The sequence below is a fragment of the Crocodylus porosus genome, unplaced genomic scaffold (genome assembly GCF_001723895.1).
Source record: "Crocodylus porosus isolate Cpor-Errol unplaced genomic scaffold, CroPor_comp1, whole genome shotgun sequence".
In the NCBI taxonomy this organism is placed as follows: Eukaryota; Metazoa; Chordata; order Crocodylia; family Crocodylidae; genus Crocodylus; species Crocodylus porosus.
Genome location: NW_017728905.1, coordinates 2443571 through 2457973, shown reverse-complemented (window position 1 = coordinate 2457973; position 14403 = coordinate 2443571). Strand labels below are relative to the sequence as shown.

At 47.9% G+C, this 14403-nt stretch overlaps 1 protein-coding gene across 1 annotated transcript; it reads right to left on the bottom strand.

The window, feature by feature from the left end:
* Positions 1-8055: 8055 nt before the first annotated feature.
* Positions 8056-9790, bottom strand: ACTL9 (actin like 9). Its single transcript, XM_019557070.1, has one exon. The coding sequence runs from the start codon at positions 9581-9583 to the stop codon at positions 8156-8158; it is 1428 nt and encodes a 475-aa protein (XP_019412615.1). The 5' UTR covers positions 9584-9790; the 3' UTR covers positions 8056-8155.
* Between the last annotated feature and the right edge of the window lie 4613 nt (positions 9791-14403).

Below are 14403 nucleotides of genomic sequence, written 5' to 3'. Positions count from 1 at the left end.
GAAATGAAACGGTACTGTTTCGCACAGCCCTGGGAGAGAGCATCTCTCACAGCAGCTTTTCTTCTCCACAGGGTCCTCTTCCTTGTTTCCAACCTCTTTTTCAGGAACTGGGAGGGCTAGAAAGTAACCTCTGTCTTTCTTTCAGTAGAACAAGCCCTCCAGGCACTTATTGAAATGGCCAAATATTGTGAAACTTGTGCCAAAATAATTGGAGCTTGCATCGCCACATAACAGACCAAAAGTGAACAATAAGGACAAATGCCCCAATTAAAGCCAGTCCCACTGCTAACAGATTGAGGACCATGATACAATTGGGGTGAATCAGTATATCACATCTGCAGATTTTGTGAGTGAGGGGAGAGTGGTGGATGTGATATACTACTTTAGCAAGTGTTTGGATAGGGTCTCCAGTGGCTTTCTCAGAAGTAAAGTAACGAAATAAAATCTAGAGGAAACTACTGGAAGCTGGGTGCATAACTGGTTGGATCATCATGTCCAAAGAGTAGCCATTGATAACTTCAGTGTCAAAGCAGGGCAAGGTATCAAGTGGGGTCCCTGGGTCTGGGACAGTTAAATATATCTTCATTAATGATTTTGAGGATGGAGTTGAGTGTACGCTTAATACATTGGCAGATTATACCAAGCATAGCGGGACAGAAGATGCCCTTCTATGGAGCATAGAATTAGGATGCCAAATGACCCTGATTAATTAGCAAAATAGTCCAAAATGAATCAGTTGAAATTCAGCAAGGAAAAAGGCAAAGTACTAGACTTGGGACAGAAGACTCAAATGCACAACAACAAATTGGTGAAGCTGTTGTACTGCAGCAAAGGACCTGGGAGTTATAGAGGACCACAAGCTGAATGTGTCAGTAGTGTACTATTGTTGTGCAAAGAGCCCATAGCATACTGGGAGGTAATAACAAGTCCCTGTCGCGTCCAAGTCACTGAAGGGATGCTTCCCTTCTATTCAGCACTGTTGAGGCCTCACCTGGATTACTGTGTCTAGTTTTTGGCACCACACTTAAAAAAAAACAAAAACTGGACCAATTGGAAAGAGTCCAGTGGAGAACAACAAAAATTTCTAGAAGTCTAGAAAATATGAAATGCAAGGAAAGGTTGGAAGAACTGGGATTTTTTTAGTCTGGAAAAGAGAAGATTAATGGAAGAGTTGATCAGAGCCTTGAAATGCATGAAGGGATCTTTTATGGAAGTTGGTGATGGACTATTCCCTATATCCACAGGAGATGGGACAAAACAAAACACTTTTAAATAGTAAAAAGGGAAATTAAGGTTGGATGTTAAGAGCTTTCTTATATTGGGGTGAACCACAGCAGAGTACCTGGAGGGGTAGTGCAGTCTCCATCAGAAAATACTTGGTCTAACCTTGGTTTAAGGTTAGACAAACATCTGGCTGGGATGGTTTAGGCAAGAATGAAATAGGCCGGTGTGAAGCGGCTAGTACTTGCTTCAGACTCTGCCGATTTGGGGGACAGCGATTTGGTTCAGTGATTTGAATCACTGTCCCAAATTGATTTGGCTGCTGCCAAATTGGCCGAATCTCTGAATTGTGCAGGCCAGACCCATCTCTCACCCGCTCTCCCAGTCTAGCAATGACTGCCTGCCCGCCCCAGCTCCCAGCACTTTGCGGGGGGGGGGGGAGCCCCAATTTCACCAGGTGCTGCCGGGTGGGGTGCGATTTCCCCACTGCCTCAGTGTGGGGGGGGGGACTCTGCCATGGTTGCCCCACCCACCCCAGTTCCTGGCCCTTTAAGGAAAAAAACAAAAACAAAACCCCCCAAACTCACCAGTTCCTGCCAGGTGGGGGGTGATCCCCACTGCCCTCCTGCTGCCCCACACCACGTGGGGGCTTTTCCATGAGCCCCCTGAGGCCACTGCAGGAGCTGGTGAGTCCAGGGTTTTTTCCATCTTTTTTCCTTAAAGGGCCAGCTGGTGCAGGGCAGCCATGGGGAGTGGGCGGGGGTTGGAGGGCACTCGGAAGGGATGGGGGACCAGGCAGAGGATGGGGCCTGGCAGGGGTCCCTCCTGGTTCCCTCCCCTCTCCTCCAGCCCCAGACCCCCACATCCTCCAGCTCTGAGTCCAGCTCCAGTTCCGTGCTGCAGTGGGTAGGGACTGCCCGAATCATTGGAAAAGATTTGGAGAGCTTTAAAACAATCTGGACCTTTTTATTGGTCCCACGATTGCATTTGGATTTGGAGATTTGGCCACCGAATCGGTCCGAATCTCATCCGAATCGAATCGGCACCTGAAGCTTCACACAGCCCTAGAATGAACCTGTCCTGAACAGCCGGCTGAGCTAGACCTCCTGAGGTCCCTTCCAGACCTAGTTTTTCTATGACTCCATAACAGTGACTAGGAGAAGCCTGTAGTGAGTTCAAGGAGGCTGAAGACTTCTTTGAGCCCTGTACAGCAGTGGAGTCTACCTGCCTGCTCTGGGTAGATGGGTTATGTTCCCAGTAGTGCCAGTTTGATCTGATCTCTTCCACCACACAGCAGTGGTATGAATATTGACCTGCAATGCCTGGCCATGGGCAGTCGAGCTTATTGAATTTAAATTTAGGGGGAACTTTAGAATAAAGGTGAGGGATATGGGGCATAGTTTTGTGGCTTTGAAGCGAGTTGCAGGACTAAGCAGTCCTTTTTCCTCTCAAGTGCCCCTATTTACAGCCTCTCCTGACTTGGCAAGATGGTTTTCAATAGCCTGGGCCAGATATGGAGGCGTTGGTTAAATCGGTTTGCTCTTTGGAAAATGTGTATGGCAATGTCTCCCTTATGTACAGTGACTATTCTCACCAAGGGCTTTGACATCACAGAACTTAGTTCTGTTATTTTTATCTTCCCTATGACGGGACAGCACAGGAAGTGATTAGTACAGATGGGAGACTCTCTTTTTTTTTTTTCTTTTCATTTTCTTTTTTACCTTGAGAATTGGTCAGACAACATCCTCGTGCCAGATACACCTTCCTCTCAAATGGATTTCAGTGTGATTGGTGGGTGGGTCCCCGTAACTAGTTGAATTCCTGGCATTGGCAATAGCCAACTTTCCCAAGTAAGGAGGCAGCTGAGTCCTTCAAAGAAAAGAAGTAAGCCCTATGGAGATCGGAGCTATAATATGATATTGCAACCCCAGGAGGTACCACAAATTTGAGGCATCTGCTATCAGCAGAAGTCCTGGGAATATGGTTGCACTGGAGCCAGTGTCTAGAAGCAGCAGAAACCCTGGGATTTCCTCCTGGAGATGACACGGTATCATGAGACTTAGGGTCGGAAGGGACCTAAACAGATCATCAGGTCCGACCCCCTGCCTTGGGGCCGGGATCATATTGCCCCAGCAAAACATCTGTCCCACCTCCTCTTGAAGACCCCCAAGGTAGGAGAGAGCACCACCTCCCTTGGGAGCCCATTCCAGAGCCTGGCAGCCCTAACTGTAAAGTAAAGCCTCCTGGTGTCCAGCCTGAACCCTCCTTTGTTTTATGTTTTAGAGATGTTATGTGTCTTAGAGATGAGCCCCACGGTCTCTGTAGGGTTAGTTGGCAGGCCTAAAACATAATAAAAGCTAGCAAGCAGGACTCCAGATACCAACTGTGATCTGATTGTCTTGCCATCGAGTCTTTTGTCTCTTCTTTTCCCTGAATAGGAAGGCCAAGGAGTCAAGAGAGCTGCATTTTTTATTTTATTTTATTTTATTTTTTCTAAACCCTGGTCTGCTGTGAATAGTGGTGGAGTTGAAATCACTCCTGAATGTTGGCATGTTCAAAATTTAGGGATAACTTTTTGCCATTTAAAGCACTTCTACTGGGTGATATCAGCTATTCTTTCTATTGCAGTAGCACCTAAACACCAGCAATGAGGAGGGGCTCACTGTGCTTGGTGCTTTTTACAGGTGCACAGTAAAAGACCGTTGATATCCTGATGTTGTTATAAGTCAGAAGTTGGGTACCCCTAATTTAAAGTGGCTAGGCACTGCATGCTGCACAGGCCACACCAGCGGTCACTGTACACCCTGGGGGGGGGGGCACACTAGTGTGAACAACAGACCCCCACACTGCACTTACCTGCGCTGCGTGGGTAGTCCCCCCTTCATCTCTGCACCGTGCCATGGGGTTACTTCCTGAAGGTTAAAGTCTTGCTTCCTGGGGGTTTTTTTTATTTTAGAGCAAGCAGATCCAGTAAATGCCTTTGCTTTTGAACAACATTTGCTGACGGGTTTTATATTATGGGGTTTTTTAAGATTAAGGATCCTTTATATTTTCCACCTTCCTTGCTCACGCCATATTAAATATGAAGGCTGAGGAACATCATTCTGAGAACTCAAGTGGGTGTCACCTTTCCAATGTAGCATCATTAGTTCACACCTCCCACGTTTGTCACCTCTGTCCTAGGCAGCAAAAGCTGATCACGGATGGGATCAGAGTAAGAGTACAGTAGAGAAATACTTTCCGCTAGTTACCACAGTGCTTTGACTAACCTCAAAGTTGCTGTGCTCTTGCTTCTTGGTCCTTCTTGCTGCTTTCCGCAGCCTGTTTTCTGCACTGCACTTTACTCTTTGCATGTTATGTGTGTCTATAGTTGTGGTGATCTTGTGACGTGCTTTATAAGCATGACTGTAGGATTGTTTCGTTGCCTTTAAGTAATGAAACCATGAGCATGCTATCCAGCTCATCCCAGATGAGGACCCTGTGGTTGCTGTGTGTAATACATAGGGAAATGGGACACAGGAGGCCTGGTATATGTTTCTGGATCTGCCTCTGGCAAGGGAAAAGCACATATCCATTGTCACCTAGAATGTGGATGGAAATGCCTGATGCTCTGTTGGCTGCTGGGTGGTTTAACTTTATATAAATCATCAAAACAAAGTAAGGCTGGAAGGGACCTCAAGAGATTATCGACTCCAGCCAGGGATTAAACCTGCAACTTTTTGGTGTTGGTTGCACCACTCTCTAACCAACTGATCTAAACACTGCCTCTCTCTTGTATGAGAACTCCTTGCTTCATTCTGCACCAAAATTTTACCCCAAAATCCTTCCCTGGCTATATCCTTAGACCACCACAGCCAAAAACTCAAAACAAGGAAGAGACACTTGTGCATGGGTACTGACAGGGCTGCAGAGGTTATCAGAACATTGCGAGCATCTGCAGAGGCTCTCAAAGCGAATTGGGGCAAATTGTCAGACTCGAAGCTTCAGGGGTGCCTTTGGGCACCTTCTTATGGTAAGCAAATAGAACAAAAATAACTAAGAAGAGCTTTTGAATACAAGGCATTCTTCCTCGGGCCTCAATGCATTGCATTTGAAAGCCTGTCTGAGTCCATCCCATCCATGCAGGTGGTCCAGGAAAAGATATCGCCTACAAAAATCCATGCCTCTCACCTATATCCTGGAGCATCACACCTGCATCCCTTGAACACTAGTGTGTAACAGTTTCTGAAGTGGCTACCAAAAATGTCCACTAGAGGGAACTGCATGTTAGACAGTTGAATTGCCGATCGTCCGGGAGACTGCCAGCATCTACAGATAACCTTCAGTTCTAGGGTGGGGGAAGGTACAAAAAAACAATTGAGACATTATTTTGGTACCCTGCTTTACTGTTTTTTTTGGTCTCTGTCACCTGGGTCTATAGCTTTAAGAGCATCCAGGATTTGTTGCTCACATGGGGCCACACTTTTCATGTTGTGCATGTTGTTGGCTGAGCCTCTGAAGAGAACAGCAGCATCCAGTTCAGAGACCTTATCTTTGCTGCACTTCACTGGAGTTAGATCTCCACCCCTAATCCGAGCATGGCAGTGTCTTTAAGTTGATTTGGTTAACCCAAGTTGGGGTACAAGATCCTAGAAGGTATTTAAGCATCTAAACTTCTATCTATTTCAATAGGAATCTATGTGCCTAAAGTACCTTTTTTTCTGTGTTTTTTGATCTGGCCTGTAGTGTGGCTGAAACCTGAGCAAATGGAGCTCGTCAGCTGCTACCATGACTGTTCTGCAGTCTGGATGCAGCACTGTGCCACTTGACTGCTGCTGGCCCTTCCGATGATTTCCTCCATGCGTCCAGAAAGAACAGAAAAGTCCTCCCACAATTCCCAGGGAGCAATTCAAAGAGGGGCTCTGTTTACCGCAGGGTTAAGAAACAAGCCATGATGCCAAAAGGAGTCTGATATCAGTGTAGACAGTGATGACGGTGACAATGGTACTTGGCAGTTTGGCTATTCTCTCTTGAGTGTGGGTACAGTATGTGTGGGTGACTTCAGTTAACTCCGAAGTGACATGCTTCATGCAAACAGTCACACTATTGTAGGGCAAGAAAGGGCAAAAAACGTGGCATGTACAAAGGCCCTTGAGATCCTCTAGTGCAGCCACTGACCTATAAGCCCAGATCCCTGTTGTGTTTGGGAGAGCAGGGCGAGGGAAGCCTGCTGTGCCTGCCTCCATGGGCATTGAACTCTCAGAAGAGCTCTCAAACCCTCCCTGAGTTGTGTTCGTGGAGCCTGGTCCCTTGGCTCTGGGATTTCTTAGAAAGATAAGAACTTGTTTTCTCTGGAAAGTTTCAGGGGAAATTTTAAGATACTAGTTTGACTCAATTTGAAAACCCAAGGGCACAAATCCCATAGGTAAGGAATGCACTTGGCTCATCAGAGAGCTGTGGGAAAGCTTCCTGTGGGATTGCTGCAGCGCACTTCTCCTACCCACTCAAATGCCTGTTCCCAGTTGCTGCCGCAGTCTGGACCCACGTGAATACAGCAACTATCAACTAAAGAGAGTGCAGTGGGCCTAGTTGTGGGAGAAGGGGCAGGAGAGCTTGGGAGCCCCCTCACCGAAATAAGCTACAACACCCAAAGGTCATTGAGCATCATAGGATCTTGATAAATTGGGCATGATTTATCCTAGGAATTGCTGGGGGTGGTTTGAAACATTTTGAGATTTTTTTTTTCCCCCTGCCCCCCCATATTTCCCCTCCCCTTTGCTGTGAAAACTGCCTGCATATGTGTACGTGTTTGTATGCACATATTTATGTGGGTAGGATCTGTGTATATCTTTTTGTGGGTTATATGTATAAGGGTGTAGTCTGAGTCCATGTGCCTGTGGCTGTGTTGTTTGTATACAGAGCTACTCCTTTTCTGTATTGTATGTGAGAACTATGCTGCAATAACTTTCAGGCTGCAAAGCTAGGCACCTGGGTGTTCCTGTCAGCCCTGGGTCTGCAATGAGTCCTTTCCAGGATTACAGCAATCCTTTGGTGGCCTTCTGGGGTGGAGTTTGCAGTTAGAGGAGGTTGGAAGGGAAGGGGAAGATGGGCGCCATGCAAGAGTGCATTTTTGCAGCCATTACTGTCCATAGGGAGAAGGGACAGCCAGGGATAGGAAATCTTACGTTGGGTGTGCACGGTCCACTTCCCAGCCAGGAGCTAGCAGCATGATGGGGGTGCCCAAGAACAAGAATGAAAGGGTCCTGATATCGGGCATGGCATGTAGAAGAAGGCTGGGTTTGCCTGTGGGACTGGCAGCTTCAGTCTGTCCCTGAGATGAGACTGATCAGCACAGGGGAACTGGCAGAAAGAGAGACAAAGCCACCTTTTTGGCACCAGCTTCTGTCTCATCCTTGATCAGGACTCTCTTTATGGGGTGGGGAGGGAGAACAGGATTTGAGACCTCTTGCTTCCTTCCCTCCCCCCCCCCCCCCCCCAAGATTGCCCGAATCCTGAAAGTCATTCTGGTATCCATGCAATAGCTATTGTGCACAACTAGTTGCTGTCTCAGCCTAGCAAAATAGGCACTTGCCTCCACTGGCAGCCTCATCATAGAGACTGCAGACAGAGCTCCCCTTTTCCCTGTTGAGGGACCTCCCTTCCGAGCAGAGGTGGCAGAAGCTGCGTGTCAAAGAGCCACCCTACCCTCGCTGCCAGGTTTGCAACTGCAATTCAGTGATGTCTGGGCACCTAACTCATTTTTTAGGCTGCTCTGAAAATCATCCTAGCCTTGAGTGCTCGAAGCTTCTTGAATGGAAGGGGTAGGGTAAGGCAAAATCATTTATTATGGTCCATCACTCAGTCAATAATCCCAAATACACTTCAATTCGATGCAAGCACTTTTCGTCCTATGGGAGGAGAAACAGCAGTTCTCCCCACGGCTGTTTTCCCTACTTCAGTAGCACTTCCGATGGACAATGTATGGCCCAATGTCATTGTACTGCTCCTTTTTAATCCAGCAGGCCTGGAAGTTATTCAGGGAAGCCAGGACGGAGCCTCCGGTCCAGACAGAAAACTTCCTCAGGGGCACAGCAGAGACTTTAACCTTGGCATTAGATGGCACGTGCCGAAGGAGCTCACTGGTAAACCTCTTCTCCAGCCCATTAAAGAGAGATGACCCTCCACACAGAAAGATGTTCTGGTACATGTCCCCCCTGGCCTCTTCTGGGACTTTACTTAAGCTTCTCTGGGCCATGTTATGGAGACCCACAAAAGAAATCCCAGGCAACTTGGGGGGGGTGAATAGCATTTCTGGGCATTGGAATCGCTCTTTCCCCAGGCTGATGACGTGGCCATCTGGTAGCTGGAAGTCGACCACGTAGTCCTTCTTGGGGAGATGACATTCCCTCTCAAAGTTCGCCGCGACATAGCAGCACTTGTGCTTGATGTCTTCCACAATGTGCGTCAGCCTCTCAGTAAACACGTGCCCCGAGTCATTGAGAAGTTTCATCAGGAAGGAAGTCATGTGAGATCCAGCGATATCCATTCTCTCGATGGCATGTGGTAAGTTGTAACCTTGATGGACTGGAACAGTGTGGGTCACTGCGTAGCCACTATCTACCACCAAGCCACTTATTTTGCCATGAGCGTAAACGGACAAGACGGAGTGGTAAGCAATGTACATGCCTGGAGAGTTCAGAGACTCAAACACCACCTCCACCATCTTCTCTCTGTTGGTAGTAGGGCTCAGTGGTGGGTCTGACATCAAAAGGGCATGGTCTTCTGGGCAGACCTGCAGATCATGATAGAACATGTGTCGCCAAAGGACTTCTGCTGCCTCCCAGTCTATGATGATGCCGTTTCTCACGGGCTCAATAACTTCAACATCTGGCTGCGTTCGGGCGCTCTCTCCTACAAAAGTGTCTGGTCCGGTCCCCCGCGACTTGAATGACTGCTCTGTTGGGCGGCCCACCCAAGATCCAAGGACAGACTTAGGGCTCTGCTGCCCGGCAAAGCCTGCTTTACAGCATCCTGTGCCTGTATCAATCACAACTGCCCCTGTTCTCTGCGTAACCTTGGGGTGTCGCTCGGGGGAATTCAACCTGCCTGTAGTGGCTCTTCTGTTGCCTGAAAATCCTCTGCCCTTCTGATAGTGCCCTGAAGAATGCGCTTCAGATCGTAAAGAAGGGCTTCTTGGCTGTAGCCTTGAACTCATTGATTGGGGAGTCATTGTTCCTACCCTCATTGGTTCGGGGGTTATTGGCTCTGGACTGGACTGTCTTGACCAGCCTGTTTTTGGGCTGTAGGAAGACCTTGCAATGGAGACAAAACGTGTCTCTGGAGGCAGCGGCTTGTATAGGAGGGACCAGGTCACGGTTGTCATAGAGACAACTGTGACATCACTCCAGCATCTGCCATGATGCTGCTGTTTGTGCAGGGTACCTTGGTCACAATGGATGATGCATTTTCCACCAAAAGATCAAGTGGCTAGAGCGTTGTGCCCTCTTGCTTTTTTTCTTCTCTGGGCTTGTGCCTTCTCACCCCCACCCAATCTGAAATGTGGCATTTTGCTCCTCTCTTGCTTCCCTCCCCCCCCCCCCCCCCCCCCCCCCAAACCATTCCTATTCCATCCCCCTGTGGTACTTAAATCATTCAAGTGTTGTACATTAGGGTAGACCTGAACATTTGGATTAATTAGCCTTTAGACAAAAGAAACTTGTGAAAGGCATTCCAGTCCTTTGGAAGTGCTTTGCACTGGCATCAATGTCTGCTTTGGTAGCAAAATTTTAATGTAATAAATCAAAGCGGCGACCCATTAATGTTACACCATGGCTACGTGTGAAAGACATGCTCCCCCATTTTATGGTATTGAGCAAGGGCCTTCAGTGCCAAGTCTGGTGTTATCAAAGGGGAGGGAGGTATCTATCTTTTGATTTTTTTTTTTCCTGAGACTCCCAGCCTAAAGACTTGGGTTTCTGCTGCTGAAGTTAGCCAAAAACTCTTCTAAGTTGTTAGAGGGGAGGGAGGCCTTCTACTTTGAGTCTACCCCTAGAAAGGACACACAACCAGAGAGCTAACAGCAAGTTTTCCGAGGACTTTATTTCATCTGTTTCTTTAATCCGTTGTCTCAAACCCAAATTTTTAGAGGGGTTTGAAAATCATTACTAGGCTTCTATCTGACCTTGTAACATAATGTTAGATGGCTATCAAAAGCTCTGCACTCATGGGAAACTTATGAGGAATAAACCACAGGTATCCTTTTACTGGGCAAAGTTGATACCTCCCAGAGGTTGGAAGGAGACACCTGCCTTGCAGATGCTAAAAATATCCTAGAAAACAAGGTCTCCAGTGAGCTTTCCAGAGGTCCCATTTCAGTCAGCTTTTCTGTGGCTATATGTGGAGATGTTGGCTTTCTAGTTCAGCCTTTGTCCTTCAGGGCCTGGAAACATGTTACGCTTGGGGCACAATTATTGTGTTAATTGCACCATAAATGGCAACTGTGTCACATGTGGGCCTTCATAGAGGTGCCACAAAATGGCAAACCAGCCATACAGACATTCCACATTGTTGGCATCAGCCCTGGACAACCTGGCTGGGGGCAGGCCTGGGTCTCCAGTGAGCCACGGGAGCTGCCCCAGGACTGGTGCTGGCAATAAGCTGATTTTTTGGCACTAGTGACCAGGGCAGTCCTGGGTCCCAACAGCGCCTGGGGCTGCCCTGCAGGCTCTTCTAGCAAGGGGAGCTGAGGAGGTTTCCCCCTCCTTACCCCGCCAAGAAGTTTAAGCTCCCATACCCAAATTCTCCTGCACCCAGTAGCTCTCATGGGGCTTCTGGCCAGTGTGTTATTGGGATCTGTCTCCAGTCCCAAGTGTCTGTATCCTGCTATGCACACATGGCATGGCAAGACATGCGACTGCTTGGATCAGGGATCAGATCCCATCATGCAATAATTTTAATGTGGGCCAGCAGCCTCAGCAGAAGTTAGCATTGCATCGATGGGACACTTGCAGGGGCTGCATCAGACCTGCTGCTCGTAGCATAGATCACCAGGTGTCACTCTTGTAGCAGCAGTTGTAGCCGGAAAAGATGGAACTATTTTGGGGAGAGAGCAAAACTGGCCTTCTCGTTGCTCTAGAAGAGTGAATATGTCACGCTAATTTTGTACTGGTGACATGCGCCAGAGCCAGAACTGTGGAGGTAAAGGTATTTATTGAAGTAGCAGCTAGAAGCCATTGTGTTGTAAATGCAGGGGGGGAAAGTGGAAAGCGCCGATCTCTACTCAGAGTTTATAATCTAAACGAGCAGGCCGGAAACCAGAGGAAGTAACTTGTCCAAGGTCATATGGTAGATCAGTGGCAGAAAGGGGAATCGAATAAATGTCATATTGTCCTGTCCACTAGCTACTGCTGCCCTTCATAGGCTCTTCTACTGAACCACAGCAAAGTCTCTTGTGGGCAGCAGCATTGCAAATTCCCTCTGTGCCTTAATACCTGACCCGAGAGACCCTGTTTAAGGCGTGGGGAGGGACTATTGGCTCCTGTGACTTCATCCTTTTGAAGGGCCGCTCAGACTTTGAGCAGCAGTGCCAAATCTGCAGAATGGCTGGAGGAACCGCAGCTCTTCTCGCCCTTCTCAGTTCATAGAGCCCTAGAAAATGAGGGTTGGACGGGACCTCAGGAGGTCGTCGATTGTAGCCCAGCCCCCTGTTGGCAGTGGTTTGCATCAGGCAAAATTTAATCTTGGTGAGGCTGGGACTGGTGATTGATGGATGAGGACTGTCATAGCTCATTAGCCTCCCGGGTGCCCTCGGTATTGCTCTCTACAGCAATAAAACCCATAGCACGTTGAAACCACAATTGCATAACTCTCTGCCTGCAAAGCAAAGGCATCACTGTCATTGTGCTCCCCAGCTCAAGTTCTTGTGACCAGACCCCACTCTGTCTTAAGTTTGTCATTGCACCTGGTGGGGTGGGCAAAGGTGCCTCCAGGATCTCTGCTGTGTTGCAGGCTGGCTTGGGTGGGCTGTGGATCTGGAAGCCAGATCGCTTCACATCGGTGACCTGCAGTCTGGGCTGTGTGAATGCGTGACTTATTTTACATGGGCCTGGCCTGTTCCCTGACTCTTTGCCCCTGCTAGTGGCAGGTAAAAGGTGCAGTTGGGTTGGGCTGCGCTGGGAACAAGGGAAGGCAAATCAAGGTGAAAGATTTAATTTCTCAAACCAATGTAACCAATAGGAGCATTTCTCCTTCTACCTGCTCCTTCACTTGGCAATAAATACCAAGGGGACAAAGCGGCTTATTTACAATCAAGGGGAGTTGGTCATTCCTAACAACGGGATTTACCCAGCTGGGTGAGACTACTGTCTTCCTGCCTGGTACCCTGCCTCCAGCTGTGGTAAATGCACGATGCTTTGGAAAGTGGCCTGATGTTGTAGTTATGGGACGCAGTTGTCCATATCTGTATGGACCTTCTTCCTGACCCCCATTTTCCCTAGGCTGATTTATGCTCTAAATCTTGAGGATTTATCTTCCCTGTGTGATAGATATCAAGGGTCAGATCCAATATACGGCTAGAATGAGCATCCTCAAATCCAGTTCCTTGGTCAACATGCTAGATAAGGGTGGCCCGAACATGAAAGCATAGTGCACTCCTCTCTGCTCCGTTGCAAACAGTTCACTTCTCTCTCCTCTTTGCGTTCTCATTTGTTGTTGGTCACTCTCCAATCCCCTCTTGTTAGGATTGGGTGCCATACCTCAAAAAACTGAAATTCTCTAGCCATACTGTTTTATGTGGTGAAAAAGAGGTGGGCTTTGCGGTGTGGAATTAGCCGACATGAGACGTATTTTCTGCACCAAAACAGAGAGAGGATTATATGCCAAAGCTGCAAAAGTCTTACCAGGCCTGGCCACAATACTCATGTTTATTTTCCTTTTTTCTTTTAATTTCTTCCATGTTGGGAAGATGGCAGAAGAAGGCTCTGGATTATCTCTTGCAGTCGGCCACCTCTAACCAAAATGAAGATGAGCCATTGTTTGTCTCTCTCCTCCAGAGACCTGAGGGTTGCACGTAGCTGGATTCAGCACAGACTCCGGACTGGTGTTCTCCTGTGATCCTTGAGCAGTTGCAGCGTTAAAAGTATTGGTGCCAGCACAGTAGCTGTTGATTTGGCTGGCACACTGCAGATCAAACTGGAGACCACCGGTCTACAGGCATGAACTGCTATGCCTCCCCTGCCCCCCCGTTATGGAGCTGCAGCACGCTTCCATCCTCTGTGACCTGGCCGTGGAACAAGACAACACACAAACTTCCCCCAACCTGTCCTATCCAAGGTATCATGGTTGTACGCCGGAGCCACCCCTCTCTATGGGCGCCTGTACACATCACGGGTTTTAATTCACATTAAATTGAATAGGTTTATCAAATTTAAACTTGTTGATTTGGGAGTATTGTATCTGTGTTTACATGCATTAGATTTTCAGACAAATTAAGCTGGGTCCCTGGCCGGCACCACAGGAGAGCAGGATGGTCTGGTGCTGCCTGCCCATACCCTGGCACGCCGCTGTGGAAGCAGGGAGCCAACAAACCGCAGGAGAAAATGAAAAAGTGGAAGCAATTTGAAAGTGAAAGCAATTCAAAGGGGTGAACTGGAAAAAAAAGTCACAGTGCCATCTGGTGAACAGAGACTCTCATTATGTATCTTTGAGTGCCTGTGGGTTTGCAGACAATGAATCCATGGACACACCATTTTAATTCCCAGTGAGACAAACTAAACTGTTGAGGAGTTTTAGTTTAATGCACAAGAAATACTTTTAAAGCGTTGGGGAATCCCACTCATGTAAGCATACACGCGGTTGCAGCACATGAAAGGGAAAAAAAATTGTGGTGTGTACATGAGCCCTATAGTAGAGACTGTCAGCAATTCCAACCAGTGACTGGCCTCCCCCCGTTGTCCTCTTGTCACCATGTATGCTAGGATAGGCTTCCTGAGAGTAATGACTAGAGCACCTAGGTCTTGGGGTCTGCTAGCCTTACTCAAAGGTTCAAAGCAAAGCTATGCCAGCCAAGCTTCTTCCCACTTGATTCCTCTCCAATAGGATTAGGTTTGTTGCCCATCTAAGGCAAGTATACCTCCTTCCATCCTCGTGGGAGCTGGCTGAGAGTTTAATCCAAATAATATGTAGTATCTGATGAAAAATAGCAAA